The 20,362-nt window shown below is 34.2% G+C and overlaps 1 protein-coding gene across 3 annotated transcripts in view; it reads left to right on the top strand.

Annotated features, from left to right (window-relative positions):
* LOC117315008 (dynein heavy chain 6, axonemal-like) overlaps positions 1–20,362 on the top strand; it is a 66,283-nt gene that overhangs the window by 12,105 nt on the left and 33,816 nt on the right. For all 3 annotated transcript variants that reach the window (XM_033869130.1, XM_033869132.1, XM_033869131.1), the window contains 22 exons: positions 1,969–2,159; positions 2,562–2,670; positions 3,485–3,605; positions 5,138–5,289; positions 5,898–6,050; positions 6,983–7,084; positions 7,807–7,956; positions 8,842–9,228; positions 10,016–10,225; positions 11,643–11,855; positions 12,930–13,207; positions 13,601–13,737; positions 14,208–14,284; positions 14,729–14,875; positions 15,385–15,498; positions 16,162–16,287; positions 17,045–17,362; positions 17,761–17,898; positions 18,171–18,324; positions 18,918–19,189; positions 19,498–19,710; positions 19,963–20,148. In XM_033869130.1, the coding sequence (XP_033725021.1) occupies positions 1,969–2,159; positions 2,562–2,670; positions 3,485–3,605; positions 5,138–5,289; positions 5,898–6,050; positions 6,983–7,084; positions 7,807–7,956; positions 8,842–9,228; positions 10,016–10,225; positions 11,643–11,855; positions 12,930–13,207; positions 13,601–13,737; positions 14,208–14,284; positions 14,729–14,875; positions 15,385–15,498; positions 16,162–16,287; positions 17,045–17,362; positions 17,761–17,898; positions 18,171–18,324; positions 18,918–19,189; positions 19,498–19,710; positions 19,963–20,148 (3,948 nt within the window). The remainder of the gene's footprint in view (positions 1–1,968; positions 2,160–2,561; positions 2,671–3,484; positions 3,606–5,137; positions 5,290–5,897; positions 6,051–6,982; positions 7,085–7,806; positions 7,957–8,841; positions 9,229–10,015; positions 10,226–11,642; positions 11,856–12,929; positions 13,208–13,600; positions 13,738–14,207; positions 14,285–14,728; positions 14,876–15,384; positions 15,499–16,161; positions 16,288–17,044; positions 17,363–17,760; positions 17,899–18,170; positions 18,325–18,917; positions 19,190–19,497; positions 19,711–19,962; positions 20,149–20,362) is intronic.

The raw sequence follows: 20,362 nt of genomic DNA, 5'->3' as shown, positions 1-20,362 counted from the left end.
TCGAAGAAAAACTGATGTAAAAAAATAAACTGGAAAACATGAAATCTTTTTGTTTCAAAATAAATTCTTTATATACATGTTATATTTCTAAAATGAGTTTAATATACTTCTAAAGAGATTAATTCGTTTCATTTGTTTTTATTTTGAAAATTTAACTTATTTCAAGGCCTGTATGCTTCTGCTAAATGACATCCTACCATAGGAAAATTCTGTTGGTTTTTAAGCAGCTATAAATGTATCTACTGGTATTTATGTAGAAAATGCTTATTAGCCAGGTGATGGAGTTTGTTTTAAGTAAAGGACATCCTTCTGTAGTCATGCCTAAACAAAACCTGTTTTCAGATTCTCAGCCTGTATAGTTTTCTTTTTCTTTATACATTTCACAAAAATTATTGAAAAAAATGTAAATTGTCTCCCTTTACAGTGCTAGATGATCATTTAAACTTGTTTTAAATTCTTTGTGATAAATAAAATGAAATTATCAAAACATATACATGTATATGTAGCATTGTCAGCTTTTGGAATAATAAACAAAACAAAATCTGTCTCATGTACACATCAAGTATTATAAGTAATCAAAAAAAATATCCAAATTGATTCCTGGTATAGCATTCTCTCTATTTAGTTTGTAGTGCTAGATATTTTCAATTTCAGCTCATGTTATTTAATTAATAGGCCAATTAAAAATATCTGGTTGGCAACTTGACATTTGGAAATTTTGTGTATTTAAAAAAAAAATTGCCAACTGAAAAATTTATTCACTTGATTTATGTTTTTTGGGTACAAAACAAAACAAAACAAAACAGATAACAATTTTATTTGGCCTTATTTTGTTTAATTAATTGATGTTAATCAATATTTCATTATATTTTACATTTTTAAGGGAATTCCTTGTAATGTACATGTATATCAAAATAAATAGTTTAAAAATTCTGAATAGTTCATTTTTGTTATGAATATATTGCTCAATGAATATATTGTTATCAGCATATTAATGGTGTTTTAATGAATTAATCCATTAAATATTATCCTGAATCCATTAAAAAATCAATTAAAAATCTGTTATATTTAATGGAGAAGCATGTGTGTTTGATGAAACCAGGTACAGGGAAAATTTTCTCTGCGACATCTGGTTGGGAAAAATAGTATCGTTTTATCATTTATATACCAGTATATATAGCCAAAATAATCTAGAGTTTTGGGTGAAAGATGGTAGATAATGTTGGCAGATCGGTGAGCAGTAGTTTTTTATATGTCTCAGCTAGTCTGTTTTCCAGAAAAAAAAGCTGAGTAGTGTTTTAGGGACGGGGGCACTAATTAGGTTATATAGGGTATTTATAAAATGCCAGAGATGGGGGAGGGGATATCGTAATTATTATCATCTGATGTAAGGGAGGAAAGAATTCTATGAATTTACTGATTTTATATACATTGTACTTTAATAGTCTAGGTAAAGAATAAACAGTATGAGTTCACTTGTTAAGAGTTTTAAAAAAAAAATGTTATGAATACAGCTACTGTTGTGTTGATTATGATAAATATTGAAATTCTTGTATTTGAAATTTTATTTACATTTAGAAAATTTCACTTTCAGAGTAAGTAAGTAATTTACTGTTTATAACTGAAATACTTTAGATCATTCACAAAATTTTGTATAAAATTTTATATAATATGTCCATGATATCTAATTTCTGAATATAGAATATGTATAGATTTACCTTGTAAGTGACTAAGGTAAGATTTTTCATTTTCATTTTCATAGAAATCCTCTCCTTTCAAAATAGGGGCTATTTTTAGATTACAAGTTTTGAACCCTCTTCGCCTTGTCTTTAATTTCAACAGAATGACCTTTGTAATGGATTGACCTTTGTGACCCGATGACCTTGTAAGTGAATGACCTTTGTGATTGGTTTGACCTTTTTGACCTGATGACCTTGTAAGTGAATGACCTTTGTGATTGGTTTGTAGGATGAAGATGAAGTTCCACAGGCCCCGCCCCTGTTTATCTCCGAGTTTGTCCTGGAGCCGAACCAGCTCCTGTTCCAGCCGGACCTGGAGGACTTCCAGGAAGGATTGAAGGATGTGATCCAGAAGTTCCAGGATGCTGTCCTGTCCGTACAAAACCTTGTCCCGGATACCTACTTCGACGCCTTCACAAGGTAACATCTCGGACAAATGATAAATTTTATGAGCTCAGTGCCTATCTAAAGTATACTACTTTTGTGTTGTGTTTCCATAACGTGAAAAATCATTCAAGTTAATCCTTGATTAATGGTTTAAGACATAGCCCTGCTAATAGCTACCAGGGCGGTATCTACCTCTGTGGTGTCCTTATGGAAGATGCCCAGATTGTTCCAATCTACCCAGCTGTTAAAATGGCTACCACCATACTGGGAAGTATTTAATTGAAAAACTTGAACTCAAACTGTATTTATCATTTTACAGAGTGATTTTCATTTTCTCACAATTTTCTAAAGAAGAATGTGGAATTATCTAAAATCATTTCATGAAAAAAGAAATGGCTTGAAACAAAATCTAATTCATAAAATTTTATGTTTCAGGCCGATTATCAACAATAAGTTTGAGGAGAAGACATGTGGAGATGGTCCGAGTCTTACCACCATGTTTGAGGACGACAAACATCTGAACACCATCATCGATAACATCAAGGTATGCCACGCCCACTTTATAGATAACATTAAGGTATGCCACTCCCACTTTATAGATAACATCAAGTTATGCCACACCTACTTTTTGATAACATTAAGGTATGACACCCCTCTTTAAAGATAACATCAAGGTATGCCACGCCCACTTTTTGATAACATTAAGGTATGCCACGCCCACTCTATAGATAACATCCAGGTATGCCACAACCACTTTTATAGATGACATCAAGTTATGCCACACCCACTTATGTATAACATCAAGTTATGCCACACCCACTTATGTATAACATCAAGTTATGCCACACCCACTTATGTATAACATCAAGTTATGCCACACCCACTTATGTATAACATCAAGGTAGGCCACACCCACTTATGTATAACATCAAGTTATGCCACACCCACTTATGTATAACATCAAGGTAGGCCACACCCACTTATGTATAACATCAAGGTATGCCACGCCCACTTTTTGATAACATTAAGGTATGCCACGCCCACTTTATACATAACATCAAGTTATGCCACGCCCACTTTTATAGATGGCATCAAGTTATGCCACACCCACTTTTCTGATCTTATCCTAATCCTCATTTTCTGATCTCAAAGTTTTATTTCACAATAAGTTTCCTTAATGATTTTAACTGAAATTTGAATTTCATAGGTGACAGTTAAGTTTTCCATCCTTATTAAACTTGTCGATTTTAATAACACATGATAGAAAAAAAACCCCATTAAAATGTAGAGTCTAAGAAGATATTGTGTTGAAATCATTTGGAAATAGATATATTTATTTCTATTTTTTCTGTCCTCAGGAAGCTACGGCTGCTGCCTTCAATGCGGCATCACAGTATGCCGACACCTTCGAGCCTCATCGTGAATTCTTCCGTGAGAATGAGAGCATGGACCTGGAGGCAGTTAAAACACAGGAGCATGGTACGTTATAAAATGGCTGAATAATTCACTGACAATTAAGGGTGTATGCTACCTTACTATGACATATTGTTAAGGAGGTATGCTACCTTACTGTGACATGTTGTTAAGGGTGTATGCTACCTTACTGTGACATGTTGTTAAGGGTGTATGCTACCTTACTGTGACATGTTGTTAAGAGTGTATGCTACCTTACTGTGACATGTTGTTAAGGAGGTATGCTACCTTACTGTGACATGTTGTTAAGGGTGTATGCTACCTTACTGTGACATTTTGTTAAGGGGGTATGCTACCTTACTGTGACATGTTGTTAAGGGGGTACACTACCTTACTGTGACATGTTGTTAAGGGTGTATGCTACCTTACTGTGACATGTTGTTAAGGGTGTATGCTACCTTACTGTGACATTTTGTTAAGGGTGTATGCTACCTTACTGTGACATGTTGTTAAGGGGGTACACTACCTTACTGTGACATGTTGTTAAGGGTGTATGCTACCTTACTGTGACATGTTGTTAAGGGGGTACACTACCTTACTGTGACATGTTGTTAAGGGTGTATGCTACCTTACTGTGACATGTTGTTAAGGGTGTATGCTACCTTACTGTGACATGTTGTTAAGGGTGTATGCTACCTTACTGTTACGTGTTGTTAAGGGGGTACACTACCTTACTGTGACATGTTGTTAGGGGTGTATGCTACCTTACTGTGACATGTTATTAATTAAGGGTGTATAATGCAACCTTAATATGACATGTTGTTAAGGATGTATGCTACCTTACTGTGACATGTTGTTAAGGGGGTATGCTACCTTACTGTTACATGTTGTTAAGGGGGTATGCTACCTTACTTTGACATGTTGTTAAGGGTGTATAATACAACCTTAATATGACATGTTGTTAAGGGTGTATGCTACCTTACTGTGACATGTTGTTAAGGGGGTATGCTACCTTACTGTTACATGTTGTTAAGGGGGTATGCTACCTTACTTTGACATGTTGTTAAGGGTGTATAATACAACCTTAATATGACATGTTGTTAAGGGTGTATGCTACCTTACTGTGATTTGTTGTTAAGGGTGTACACTACCTTACTATGACATGTTGTTAAGGTTGTATGCTACCTTACTGTGACATTTTGTTAAGGGTGTATGCTACCTTACTGTGACATGTTGTTAAGGGTGTATGCTACCTTACTATGACATGTTGTTAAGGTTGTATGCTACCTTACTGTGACATGTTAAGGGTGTATGCTACCTTACTGTTACATGTAAGGATGCATGCTACCATATTAAGCATCTCCTTGACAAAAGAGTTCAGATACATGAAAAACGAAAAAAAATGTTAATTGAATATATATTTTATGTTTATTTTGCTGGTGTAAATTGAATAATGATTGTTTCAAATTTACATAGACATTCATTCATTTTTCATTTGCATGGACACTAACCAATTTTGGCAAATAGCTGTCACATCCAAATTGACACAAGTAGGATATATTTTCATACTTTCTGGTTGTTTTAACATTTTTCCACAGATGTTGCATTCTTCACTGAGGCTTTGGAGCGTTACAATGGTCAGCACCGCATGGCGCAAGTAATCAAGGAGAAACGACCAATCGGAATGCTGCTGGTGGATGGCACGAAGATGAAAAATCTGCTTATACCTTCACCATTACGCTGTCTTGACGTAAGTACATTTCAGAGAGCAGGAAGCATGAACTGATGAAAAAATACTATGTTCTAGGTCTCGTGTGGAATGCAATTTTTCATACCCCACCATAAAATGTGGGACATATTATGTTGCCCGGTGTTCGTCCCATGCGTCCTGTCCCGATTCAGTGTAAACACTTCAAACTTCATTCTTTGACAGAGTTTGGTCAATATCTATACAAAGGTTACATAGCAGTGGGGCATTTATGTCTTACAGACATTTCCTAGTTTTTTCCATATATAAAGGCCATTGTATATTATTTTACAGTTTAATGCAAAGATACCTAACTTCCTAGATATGTATCTAACAATTATTTCACTAAGTCCATACATTTTGATTTGATGGAATTTTACTGGTGAAGACTGTGTGTTCAAATTTTCATACCTCTTAAATGTAAATTGGGGAAGACTCTTTGTTCAAAATTTCATACCTCTTAAATGTAAATTATACATGTACAAGTCTTCTTCAGGCAAACTTAATTAAGACTGAACATTACTCTTTCTTCTGGACTGACTAAATTTTGAGGAAGTATACTTAATCTGTTCACCTTATAAATATTATCATATTTTTTATTTTTTTTTTAGGTGGTAAACGATCTACTACCAGTCAAGGCCCACCTTGAGGTGAATCGTCTGATAGCTGAGCTGCAGGACGCCCAATTCAAGTTGGAATTTGCGCCCACCACAACTATGGAGTTTGTGAAGACGCTGACGTTCCTGGACGATATACAAGTCAGGGTGAGTCAAAATAACATCTTTAATTGAATAAATCAAAATGTTTAAATGTCAATTTAACATATAATTTCCAAGAAACATTACAATTTAGAATTGAGAGTATAAATGTATTGAGACTTTGATCACGCTGATTTTGACAATAAATTTTCTATATTTCAACATCTAGATAATAAATTGTTTCCAAGTTTTTTCAAATATATTAAGTTGACGTTACACACAATTTGAAGACATTGTAATTTCCTTGTTTTTCAATCTCTTACTACTCTAAGTCATGATTTTGACAATGAATTTCCTTAACTTATATCAACATCTAGATAATAAATTGTTTCCATGATTTTTTTGATATTTTGACAATACACACAATTTGAAGACATTTTAATTTCCTTGTTTTTCCATCTCTTTCTACACTTTTTTGACAATATATTTCTTAAATATAAATACCGGTATCTAGATAATAAATTGTTACCATATTTTTCATTTTTTAACATTATACACAATTTGTTGACATTTGACAATTAATTTCCTATATATCAACATGATATTGTTTTCATGGTTTTTTTTTATATATTTTGAAGTTACATAAAATTTGTAGACATTGTGATTTTCGTGTTTTTCCATTTTCTTATGAGTCGTAACTCTAAAAATCGTACCTTCTGGTTATAATAGACCCATTGTTACTTGCTTCATTATTATACTAACCACAAAGTTAGCAGTCATCTTGATATTTTCCCCTATAACATGATAAGCATGATTTAATGTAATATACTCACTTGGTCGTCAAATTGAATTTCCATTTTGAAAGATTTAAAATATTGTTTTAAATGAAACAGAAATATGGCCTCCATATCATGTCCCCGAAATAAGTGATATTCAGTAAGATTGAGTTATCAATGCCAGTATTTCCATGCTTTAACAGTTATCTCCCTTTGTTCCAGATCGACCCAGCCGAGAAAGAGGCAATGGTTGTAAAGGATATGTACGAGTTGATAGAACTGTACAACGTTCCAACTCCGCCAGAGGACTTCGCTGTTTACCAGGTATGATCGAAATATCACTTCAATGATGGCCGACTTAGTGTGAACAAGAATACTTCTAAATATTTGTCTCACACAAGACTCAAAGTTGATATTGTTATCAAGTGGCCTATTTGGCTACCAAGTCATAAAATCTAGGCGCCAATTGGAAAAGTTACTTGCCTGGCCTAGTTGTCTTAAATTAACATCTCTCTGTAACTTTTTTCAATTGTGAACACCATTGTGTAAAAGCATTGACTGCAACCTTTCAAAGATTAACCGTGTCGCAAATTTACCCAGTTTTTTTAGTGCCCATGCAGGTGCCTTATAGGTCAATAACTGGTCGCCAATGGTGAGTTTAATATGCGCCATGGCCACTAAAATAGGCGCCACTTTGAGCCCTGCCACAGATTGTTGTAGAATGGAATCCAAGGTAGTCCATATAAATTCTCTACAAATATTGCGTGACGTACATGTAAGGATTGTAAAGTTTTGTATTCGTACCAGCCTCAAAATTACCGTGGATGTTTACAGGGCAATTAACCTAGCGACCTTATACATTTATCTTCACCGTCATTTCATATTTTGTTTAGAGAAATCAACGTTGAATTAAATGAAATGTGAAGATTTTGATTGTTAAGATAACCGTCAAGTTTTTGAAATAACTTCAATAAATGTTTTAAAGATAAAAATGTGAAGTGTAGTGAAAGATAAAATATTAATGGCAAATGATTTGTGTTGTTTAGACGCTGAGCCCAAGTATCACTAATGTACGGAATGCCATTGACAAAAGCCTCACTGAACGAGATGCCAACATTGACAAGTTCTGTACCCACCTTGACAAAGATATCGCAGAACTCGCAAAGGAGGTCAAGGAGGTCAAGCAAGAGGCTCAGGTAAGAGGTCAGGGGTCAAATAGAAAGCTAAGATAAGAGGTCAGGGGTCAAACAGGAGACCCATGTAAGAGGTCAGTGGGTCAAAGTAAAGGTCAAAGAGGACAGTGGTCAAATAGAGAGTCAAGGTTATGGGTTTGAGGTCAGAGGTCAAACAAGAAGTTCAGGTAAGAGGTCAGGGGTTAAACAGGAAACCCAGGCAAGAGGTAAAGTTGAACACAAGGGCATATGAATATTCATTTTTTTTTCCTTCATGATGATTGTTTGAAAAAGCGTAGTATTTCTTGGTTTTTAGGATATTTCTTGTTCTTTTTATATTGTAATTAAAACGGAAAGGAAAATTACACTTGGGTAAACTGAGAAAATATCAATTATAGCTCAGCATGTCACATCATTTCATTCTTCCTTCACCTACTTTCACCATGTGCTTTCACCTACAAATCTTATCAAAAGAACTTAGGTGAACTGAGAAAATATTATAGCTCTGCATGTCACATCATTTCATTCTACCAATTATTTGCATAACAAAAGCTTCATAACTGTAGAAAAAACTTGTGAGAGTGAACTACAGTATGGTACCTAAAGAAAATAAACAAGATGTAGTTTTGCTATTTTCTCATTACAAATACAAAATAATCAGATTATTTTAATCATCAAGTATTTATTAGAATGATTTTAAAGCAAAGTATTGTACTAATTTGTGTTAGTGTCATTTTCATACATCGTTTTCGGGACCTCCTGGACATCGTTTTTGGTCAAATTTTTCATGCGCAAAATTATACAGATAGAAGTTTGTTTTTTTCATCATTATCACCCCAAAAAAGTACCTGCGCAAATTATACCGGTGCGCAAATTACACGAGTTTTTACGGTATATTGTCTGTTACAGAACCCAATGATTCTAGACGTGAACTCAGAAAAGGACAAAGTTCGAAATATCTTGTCCCGGTTATTGACCCAGATGGATGACCTTCAGAAACGTGCTTTCACCTACAAATCTTATCAAAAGAACTTTAAAGTGGAAGTTACAAAGTTTGACGCGCTTGAGGAAGCGCATGCTGAACTCAAACTGAAGGAACTGCTGTGGACGGCCATTGATGACTGGGATAAGCTGCTCCTGGACTGGACAACCGTTCCGTTCGAGACGTTGGATCCGGAAGCCATGAATGCCACAACTATGAAGTACGCCAAGTCTGTGATGCAGCTTGAGAAAGGTCTTCCACCCAACCAAGTCGTACCAGTCCTGAAGGAAAAAGTGGAAGAAATGAGGGAAAGGGTGAGTGTTTGGTTTGGTTTATTTTGTTTAACGTCATATTAACAGCCAGGGTCATTTAAGGACGTGCCAGGTTTAGAGGTGGTGGAGGTAAGCCGGAGTACCCGGAGAAAAACCACCGGCCTACGGTCAGTACCTGGCAACTGCCCCTCGTAGGTTTCGACCCACACAACCCAATGGTGGAGGGTTAGTGATAAAGTGTGGGACACCTTAACCACTCGGCCACCGCGGCCCTAAGTGTTTGTATGGTACAGACAGAGGAGAAATAGATCATGATATTGAAGGCTGTGAAAACCATAGTAACTGTGAGATCTATTTTCCTGTGCTTAAAACTGATGACACTGTCATTTTGATATTTGCTTAGTTGAAACATAAAACTCTTAACTAGAATTAAATTATCTTATTTTCAAATATTAATCTAAACTATGATTGACAGATTTATGAAATCAGCCTACAGAAGCAAGGGATGTAAAATTAGACTTTTTACAGTAATTAAAAGAATGACAATTAATTAATTAATTGATTAATTAATTTCAGTAATTTTAGTATAAATATACCTGGCTTGAAAAAAGACGATGTCAGTGATTTTTGGAGAGCTTTCATGTTTTAAAAGACTTGACCTTAGGATAAAAATCATAAAGAATGACATAAAAATTGCATCAGTCTGTATACATTCTGAGCGATTCATCATTAAAACGAGTTTTACAATTAAAATATCTCAATTCCTACATAATGGAATACTCACCCAATCACTGTGCCAACTCTGAGTTTAAACTTTGTGCCGTTTCAGCTGCCTGTCATTACGGACCTCAGAAACCCGACCCTGAAGCCTCGCCATTGGGAAATGATTGAGAACGTTCTCGACTACAAATTCACACCAGAAGACCCTCTCACATTCGGAAAACTTACCGACATACAGGCATTCAAGAGTGCCGAGGCCCTCCAAGAGGTTTCTGGCAAGGCTAGTTCGGAAGCCAGTCTCGAAAGCATCCTCAAAAAGGTAGGGTCATGGATACGTTTAATCCGGCTTCTTCTCACAATGAAACCTGTCATGCGCTTCCATTCGGGCCAACGAGAGTGACAAAATAAGTTGATATAACTTGTTTCATAATTAATGTGAAAATTATAAAATTTACTTCATTGGAGTCACATGCAGACATGTTACTTTTGTTTATATCCCGAAATTTGTCATGTCTGATAATAAGACCAGTGGTTAATCTCAGGGTTTGGGGAATGATACCCACTATGAAATTAAGGGGAAATGAATGGCCATAATGTCTTGATTATTCTTTAAATTTTAACATTTTACAGCTAATCTTTGCTAAAATTCTTACACATTTCATCAAAATTTGTGGGATTTCCCGTTATGGAGAATTTTCCGGCCCTGATTTATGTGATTTTTTTCTTGATGGGAAATTTGTTTTTATTCAAAAGGGAAAATACCATCAGTGGGGAATACTACCTAATTTCGGTAGTAAAATCGGTCAAGATTAACCTCTGAAGGCCGTCCATAAATATGGAAAATCTTTGGTTGCCATATTGGAACATATTTTTGCAGTTATCATATTTTAGCTTCTTCAAGCAATGAAAGCCTTTTACTAAACTGTGGTTATGGTAATAGTAGTTCCTGTTCTGTTTTCTATGACAAGTATTGAATTCAGTCATGCGCGAATATTAGAACTCTCCAAAATAGATATATTTACAGTAACCAAACAGAATAATTTAATGTCCTCCGAGCAGTTTAGATTACCAAGAATATATTCCTCCTTTTTATAAAGAATTTGTGAAAATAAATATTAACTTTGAAGACCTGAGTAGGACTATGGCGCTGTTACACCATTCTTTAACTTACGTTTTTCAAGAACTGATTTCTATTTAATTGTCATGAATCCCTAATTAACTCAAATATCAACACATATAGTAGGTAGCTATACATCACTTCATTATCTGACATATTTAAAAAGAATAAATTGCTGTGTGAATGTTTATTATCTTCAAGTTCCTAACGGACGGAAAATTTCAGTATAAACAAGAAATATCTTTAAAAAAGATAAACGGCATAGTTTTAATGCTGGTGGTTTAACTGTAAAACTGTTGGTGAAATAAATTAACGATATAATGCATTTCAGCACGGATCAGTTTGAATCTATTATTAGTATGTCATTTCAAAAGATTCATCCACTTATTTAGCTTGCATTCAATCTTAACTTTGTTTCGTTTTTTACTGCATATCTGCATTTTGCATTTACCGCTACATTGACCAATCACATACTTCATCCTGACCAGTAACGCCACCTGTCGCGTCATATCCGGGGTAAAAAGAAAATTATACGGCTATGCCGAAAACTGCGCAAATTACACGAGTTTTTACGGTAACATCGTTCTATGGTACAATGGTATGATATTTCCTTTTGTAGGTTGAGGATTCATGGAAGACAACAGAATTTATGGTCCTGTTCCATAAAGATAGCAAGGACGTTTTCATCCTTGGTGGTACAGACGAAATCCAACAACTCCTTGACGACAGCAACATCAACATAGCAACCATTGCAAGCTCTCGTCATGTTGGACCAATCAAATCTCGTGTTGAAGACTGGGTCAAACAGCTTGACCTCTTCGGCAAAACTTTGGTTTGTATATTAGCATTCATGACCCAGTTGTTCAAAAGGTGATTAGGCTAATCACATTTTAACAACATTTTTCAAATGCTGATAAAATAATTTCTAGTAGATCTAACTTGACAAAACTTTATGAAATTCAAATTCTGTAATTCTTAATTCTCTTCCAACTGGCATAATTTAAAGTTGATATCCTCACAGGTTTTGCAACAAATGAGAAATGAAATTTTCACTTATCAAATAATAACTGGGCCCAGGTGCTTCCTCTCCGACAGTGTTATTGTGATCGAAGGAAGACAGGAGCGAACTGTTGTATAATCATATATAATACCCCAAATATCATACTTTTCGCTATCACCATCCTCAAAAATTTTTAGATGCTTTTATCTTCAAAACTTGAAGAGAAAAAATAATCAATTGCATCCGAATTTTTTTTTACGTAACTTTCGGTCTTACAAGCATTTTTATGACACTGATGTTATTTGTTTCATCTGTTGGTGTTATATTAGATTTATTTCTTTACACTGGTTGTTATTGTATGCCAACTATCGAGAAGCTGTGTATACACTGTTGGCGATGTAGCATTATTGAAGTAATTATTATACATACTGTTTGATCATTGATTTTACAGATATTTTTAGGGATGTAAAATCTAAATTTTCAAATTCTTTATGTTTTCATAGATCTTCTTTACTTACTGCTGGTAATAATAATAAAATTAATTTTGTGAGTTTCTTTCTAAAAATGAATTTAAACTATAATTGAAAATATCTATTTTAAGTTAAAAAAATTTTTTTTTAAATAATCAAAATTAAAGAAGGATTGAAAAAAATCTTTCTCCAACTACAAATTTATGCCAATGAGAAATTAATGATGCCTTGTAGAGCAAGAAATTAAATTATTTAGTATTTAAATCATAAAGTCTGTGTAAATTAAAAAATAATGGATTGTTAAGTTAAACATTGTTGATCAATTGTTTCAAATCAAAAGGAAAACTGAAAAAAAAATCTTTGAAAATAAATTAGATAATAAAAAATTTAATTTTGCTATATTTAACACATGGTGACCTTTGTCCTTGACCTTTAGGATGAGTGGCTGAACTGTCAGAGGTCGTGGCTGTATTTGGAGTCGATCTTCAGTGCTCCCGACATACAGCGGCAGCTACCTGCAGAGGCCAAGATGTTTATGCAGGTGGACAAGTCCTACAAGGACATCATGAGGAAGGTTAACAAGGTGCCTCTAGCTATCCGTGCAGCTACACAGCCTGGACTTTTGGAAACATTCCAAAACAATAACGCCCTCCTCGACCAGATTCAGAAGTGTCTTGAGGCCTATCTCGAGTCCAAACGGGCCATCTTCCCAAGGTAATGCATTCAGCTAAATAAAGAGTTTCTGTTTAAATTCTTATCTTTCCAAAATAAGAAACTAAATCAATTTGTTTAATCTTTCGACTTAAAGACTGTAAAATTTACTATAAACTAATTCAATCTGAAATTCGTAATTTGATCGTAAAATAAGTATGGTTGGGACAAATTCAGGGAATTTAACTTAATTGCTTTGTAATGTGCAGAAATTTGTATCAAGAAAAAGTTTAACTGTATACAATTTCATATCTGAATACCGTTTTAACAAAAATATACTGATGGTCATAATTACTAATTGTATCAAATAATTGACATGATCTTGTAATTGACCTCTGAACCTTGACCTTTATAGTCTCTGTTTTGATGATATTGACTTGTGACCTTTCACCCCAGGTTTTATTTCCTGTCTAACGACGAGTTGCTGGAGATTCTCGCCCAGACGAGGAATCCACTTGCTGTACAACCCCATCTTCGGAAGTGCTTTGACGCCATCGCTAAACTTGAATTTGGCATCCAATCAGAACAGAGCGGTCAGTATATTTCAACCAACCATAATTTGCCTGGACAGTTTATTTCGAGTAACAAAACTTAAACTGTGATGGTCAGTTTGTCATTAATGGACAATCTCGGGACAATGCATGTGTATACAGATCGATTGGTCAAGTTTTATACAAAAAATCACGAGAATTATTGATTTACAGACACATTTAAGTTACAAGATGCTGGTTGGTGTCTGTTTTACTGCAAAACATTTCGCAAATAAAAAAAATGGATTCAACAATTACTCTGCTATTGTGCAGTTCAAGTTAAACATTAAGAAAAAAATAAAAGAATTTTATCTCTTTTTTTTTTCATTTTTTTTTCTTTCTGAAAATGAACCTTAAAAATGTACCTGTTCACTATATGCACAAATTTACAGTTTCGCATTTATGAATATTCATCACTATGTTTATTTAGTATATACATATTATACATCTATACAATTATACCTTACTTACAGACGACCAGGAAGTACAATACAGTAATGATATTCTGGCTATGGTGTCGCCGGAGAGTGAGAAAGTCAGTCTTGGCAGGGTAAGTCTTGTAAAAATCAATATACGTCATCGTATCAAGACACAGAATTTATAAATATTTTTTATACCATTTACTTTTAATTTAAAAAAATAAATATGTTTATTTTTATCTTTATAAAATCTTCCTTGAAAATTACACATATTGTTCGTTTCAAATTATTAAAATCCACCAAATTCATCAAAAAGAAAATGTAAAGTGTTATTTTGTTTATGTAAATTAAATTGATGTGGAATTTGTTTTTAGAAATTAAAATTAAACAAATATCATTCTATTGCATTCTTTTTTCAATATAATCTGAAAAAAAGAAAATTATGTTTAAAAAATGTTCAGGAAAAATATTTTAAATGTAACTTTCAAGTGACCAATAATCTTCATTGACCATTGTCCATGTGTGTGGTCAGTCGTTGTTGACCATCGTATTTGATTGTTGTCTGTGTGTTACAGGGGCTAAAGGCCAGAGGAAATGTAGAAGACTGGCTTGGTAAGGTGGAGGAAGCCATGTTTTCAAACCTTCGCCGACTCACCAAATCGGCTATAGGCGACTTTGAGAAGCGCCCTCGTAAGGAATGGGTTGTCTCCCATGCTTCTCAGGTATATTGCTTAATTAGCTTCCATTTTTTTTTCAATAACCTCATTGTGGGTAAAATATCTATATACAAAATATCAAAACAATTTCTTAAAATTATTCAAAGATATTAATCATGCAAAAATAGATTAATTTAATTTTTCAATAAATAAGAAATACTAAAATTTTGAAATTACCAGTTCTCATAATTCTTTATGAAGTTTTAAGAAATCAAAATATATAATTATGTTTTTGTTTTCTGGTAAGACAAGTCCTATAAGCTTGCCATGGTAATGATCCAGAATTGAAATAATGCATATATAGAATATATGACTTTTATTTTAGAATTTACAAAATGGCCACTGTTCTCTGTAAGAATAGACATTCACTAGTTATTTGATTTTCAATTGTATTTTCTTGGTAAGTAAAAAGCAATTCTCATTATCTCAGATAGAGTGACTTTTTTTTCTAAAAATTGATTATAAATGTTTTATAGATCAGTAGAAATTCAAATATTTTTATGCCATTTTTCCAGATTGTGTTAGCTGTGTCCCAGATTGTCTGGTGTCGAGATGTGACGGAGATTTTAGAAAGTGAAACCTTCGATCGTGTGGAAGGAATGAAAGACTTTGAACAGAAGAACTTCAGAGTGAGTATAATTAAGAGTATTGTCATGACAATACAGTATTAACGAGTATCGCCATGACAATAATATATTAACGAGTATCGCCAAGACAATACAGTATTTATTTCCCAAAAAAGCTCCCTCCCCTAGTGCAGAATTTTAGTTCAAGTTTTTTTCTTTTTTTCTTTCTGAAAATGAACCTTAAAAATGTACCTGCTAACTATATGAAGAAAGGGCTTATTTGTGGGGTTGTTTACGGATAAATACATTATCATTATTAGAAATGTTTAGATATGAATTGTGATTTTTTTTTTCTTGCTGAAATTCATGTTTAAAATTTACATGTTTTATTTAAATTCAGAAGTCTTCATTCTAAGACAACAAATTTACATATTGCACATTATTTGGGCATTAAAAATTATAAAGATATAATGTATAAAATATGCATGAAAATCATTTCGTTTAATTTTCCTTGAACTGGAGAGAATAAATACAACGTTTCTATTGGAATCTATCAGTTTATCGATCACAGTATTTACATACAAGTTGAAGAATTCTTCTCAAAGGTATCTTAATTATTATCTTTTGACAGGATTTATGAGGGATGGTGAATGTAGATTAAGCTGGATTTAAAGAATGATTCTGATTTTGGTTTTAAGTTCTGACAAGATTTTTTTTCTTTTCCAGGATCTGAACGAGTTGGCTAGTGTTGTTCGTCAGGAGATTCCTAAACTGGCTCGTGCTAATCTGTGTGCCCTGATCACCATTGATGTACACGGCAGGGACATGATCACTGAAATGTGTCAGAACAAGGTAGGTTGGAAATTATCAAGAGCATGTGAGGTCGACTATTTATTTGTGGAGAAAAATTAAAAAACATGATCTGTGGGAAAAATGAAAAAAAATTGATCAGCAATAAATTGGCCCTTGGATACTTGTAAGATGTAAGATATTCAACATTAAGATATTCAACATTTTTTTTTGTGAAGCTAGTTGAAAATGAGGACTGTGTTCAGAGCACTAGTTTACATATTTTTTTTAAATAAAGATAATTTTTTGTGAAGCTAGTTGAAAATGAGGACTGCGTTCAGAGCACTAGTTTACATATTTTTTTTAAATAAAGATAATTTTTTGTTAAGCTAGTTGAAAATGAGGACTGCGTTCAGAGCACTAGTTTACATATTTTTTTTAAAATAAAGATAATTTTTTGTGAAGCTAGTTGAAAATGAGGACTGCGTTCAGAGCACTAGTTTACATATTTTTTTTAAATAAAGATAATTTTTTGTGAAGCTGGTTGAAAATGAGGACTGCGTTTAGAGCACTAGTTTACATATTTTTTTAAAATAAAGATAATTTTTTGTTAAGCTAGTTGAAAATGAGGACTGCGTTCAGAGCACTAGTTTACATATTTTTTTTAAATAAAGATAATTTTTTGTGAAGCTGGTTGAAAATGAGGACTGCGTTTAGAGCACTAGTTTACATATTTTTTTTTAAATAAAGATAATTTTTTGTGAAGCTAGTTGAAAATGAGGACTGCGTTTAGAGCACTAGTTTACATATTTTTGTTTAGGTGGATGATGTCGGCAGTTTTGAGTGGCAGAAACAGTTACGTTACTACTGGGATCTCGAGATTGACAACTGTGCGATTCGTATGTCGAACTCTCTATATGTGTGTGGTTACGAGTACCTCGGAGCATCGGCCCGTCTTGTCATCACCCCTCTCACTGATCGATGCTATCTGTGTCTCATGGGAGCTTTACAACTTGACCTGGGAGGGGCTCCAGCTGGCCCCGCCGGGACAGGCAAAACCGAGACAACTAAAGATCTCGCTAAAGCCCTGTCTAAACAGTGTGTTGTCTTCAACTGCTCCGACGGCCTCGACTACAAGGTATGTTCTGTCAATATTAAGTTCTTAAACAGCCTATTCTGATGATAATGTTTTTTACAGTTTAAATCGGAAGGAATGGGAATGAAAAACAGCGAAATTTTTTTTAAACAATTAAAACAATGACTTTTTGATAAATTAAAGGAAAAGAGCATCAATTTCCTTATCAGGTTAGATTTACTCATTAAGAAAATATTCAAATGTTATCATTTTTCACAGATTGTTTTTAAAAACAAAGTATAGCATGCTGTGAGAAAAAAATGCCATCTCCTGCTACTAAAATGTAGAAACTTGATAATAATCAATGATTAAAAAAAGAATAAAAAAATTAATTAAAAAAAAAAATTAAAAAATGTGAAATTTGAATTTTTGTTTACATGTATGTACTTGTTTGTTTACAGATGATGGGTCGCTTCTTCTCTGGGCTGGCACAGTCTGGTGCCTGGTGCTGCTTTGACGAGTTTAATCGTATTGACATTGAAGTTTTGTCTGTGATTGCCCAGCAACTGATCACAATCAGAAATGCAAAGGCCGCCAAGGTAAAATCTTCATTTATGCCCCCCCATCCTTCCACCACCCCATCCCCCAACCCCCCTTCGTTCATATTTACACAATATCAACAATGATGTTCTCTGATGTTTTGAGAGTTTATCTCTGATTGGGAAATAAATTTTTGAGTGTCTGCCTCTGATTGGTTAATATAGTTTTGAGCAACTGTTTCTGATTGGTAGAAGTAGTTTTGAGTGCTTGTCTCTGATTGGTTAATATACAAATGCATTACCTTAATCACATGTCTTCGCTTTGTCTATAGGTGTCAAGATTCATGTTTGAGGGCCGTGAGATCAAGCTCATCTCAACTTGTGCTGCTTTCATCACAATGAACCCCGGATATGCTGGTCGTACAGAATTGCCAGATAATTTAAAGGCACTATTCCGACCCTTCGCTATGATGGTGCCAGACTATCGTATGTATAATTGATATTGAAGAACTTTTATTTAAATTTGGCCGAATTTTATCTACTTCATTTCCGTTCCACATTTTGAGTTTTTGAAATTTAGAATTTTAAATCTGCCGTTTTCAATGAAATCATAAATTTTTCTCAAGATGTAATATTGAAATCTAACTGACTAAGCTCTTCTTCATTTTTACAAAATCATCTATTGTAAAAAAAATATAGTTCACAGAATAAGCTATCCCCAAACTTCATCTAGGGGTTGGACCCTATTGTTGAATTTTCATTTTGGGTCATAGGAATGTGTCAAGCCCTTGTGGAGAGGGCTTATTTGAGGATAAATACTTTAATGTTGAAAATTTTCCTTGTGCATGTTAATGAAAAGGACCTGGAAAACAATAAAAGGAAAATTTCTTTAGATGACGTCAGGAAGAACATGTCTTAGACAAAAATTCCTGGTTCACAAATTCGTAAAATATGTTATTAGCATTTTATTGAAGACGACAAAATATCTGATGATTAACATTTGGCAGGATCATATTCAAACCTGGACTCCGGAGTTGCCGCTCTTCTTTCATTCCTTGATTCTTTTCCTTTGTTTACAGGTCTGATTGCGGAAGTGATCCTGTACTCCGAGGGTTTCGAGTCCTCCAAGAATTTGGCCCAGAAGATGACACAGATGTACAAGTTATGTAGTGAACAGCTCTCTCAGCAGGATCATTACGACTTCGGTATGCGTGCTGTCAAGTCCGTGCTTGTCATGGCGGGAGCTCTGAAGAGACAGAACCCGGACAAGAGTGAGGATGTTGTACTGATCCGAGCTCTCCGGGACAGTAACCTGCCGAAGTTCCTTCAACAGGACGCTCTCCTGTTCCAGGTCAGTGAACACACCAGTAATGTGTAAACAAATTCCTGCACTCCAATTTCAGTTTTCGTATAAATTTCGTACAAAGTAAAGTAAAGTAAGTAAAGTAAATTTAAGTCACTGAAAATCGCAAAAATAAGATTACCACTAAAAATAATGTATTTACAGAAGTCAATGAAAATCGCTAAAATAAGATTACCACTAAAAATAGTGTATTTACAGTAAACATGTACACAATTATGAATTAGAATTTGAGAAATAAAGTAACTGACAATATTCGAGGGATGTGTAGTACATTTTTTTCGCATTTTATTTAACAGGCTATTCTACAAGATCTGTTCCCCGGCGTTGAGATTCCGGAGCACGACTACGGCCGTTTGCGTGAGGAAATCATCAGCGTGATCGAGGGTATGAACTTACAAGTTGTGGAAACGCAGATCACCAAGATTATACAACTGTACGAAACAATGGTCGTACGTCACGGTGTCATGTTGGTCGGACCGACCGGTGGAGGAAAGACAACCGTCTACAACGTTAGTATACTTTAAGCGCTTGAAATTATTATCTTTTTTTGTCATCTGTAACAAATATATAAAATTGGGGATTAATGAAGGATGTTTTACAGCAATATACCGTATTTATCTGACAATAACACGATGTCTGGTAATAAACCCACACATTTTCACTTCAAAATCGACAATTTTCAGTAGATCTTTATGAAAGAAAACGTCCTTGAGTCCAAGTTGTTTGAAAATTTTATATAATATTATTGAATATTTTTGCAGATACTTGCTACTACCCTGACAAACCTTCACACAGCCAAAATCGATAACTACTTCTACCAGCCCGTCCACACGTACGTGATGAACCCGAAAGCCATCACCATGGAGGAGCTGTACGGAGGAATCAACAAACTCACGCTTGAGTGGGCCGATGGCCTCATGGCCATTACTGTGAGGAAATGTGTCAACGTAAGTAACTCGATTTTAACCAAGTTTTACGAAATGTAATCTCTCCATTTGTATGTTTCAATGATTTTGCAGGAAGTTATGTCCATCCATTGGCGAATTGGCACATTAAATTAACATTTATCTGAAAGTTATGATTTCATGCTAAAATAAATGAGATTTAAGTGTCCTGTTTATTTTCATTTCTGTGAATTTTCCGGAGAGTTATGTCCCTTTT

This window comes from Pecten maximus, chromosome 17 (assembly GCF_902652985.1).
Source record: "Pecten maximus chromosome 17, xPecMax1.1, whole genome shotgun sequence".
In the NCBI taxonomy this organism is placed as follows: Eukaryota; Metazoa; Mollusca; class Bivalvia; order Pectinida; family Pectinidae; genus Pecten; species Pecten maximus.
The sequence above is the reverse complement of the archived record's forward strand: the minus strand, read 5'-3'. Positions and strand labels throughout refer to the sequence as shown.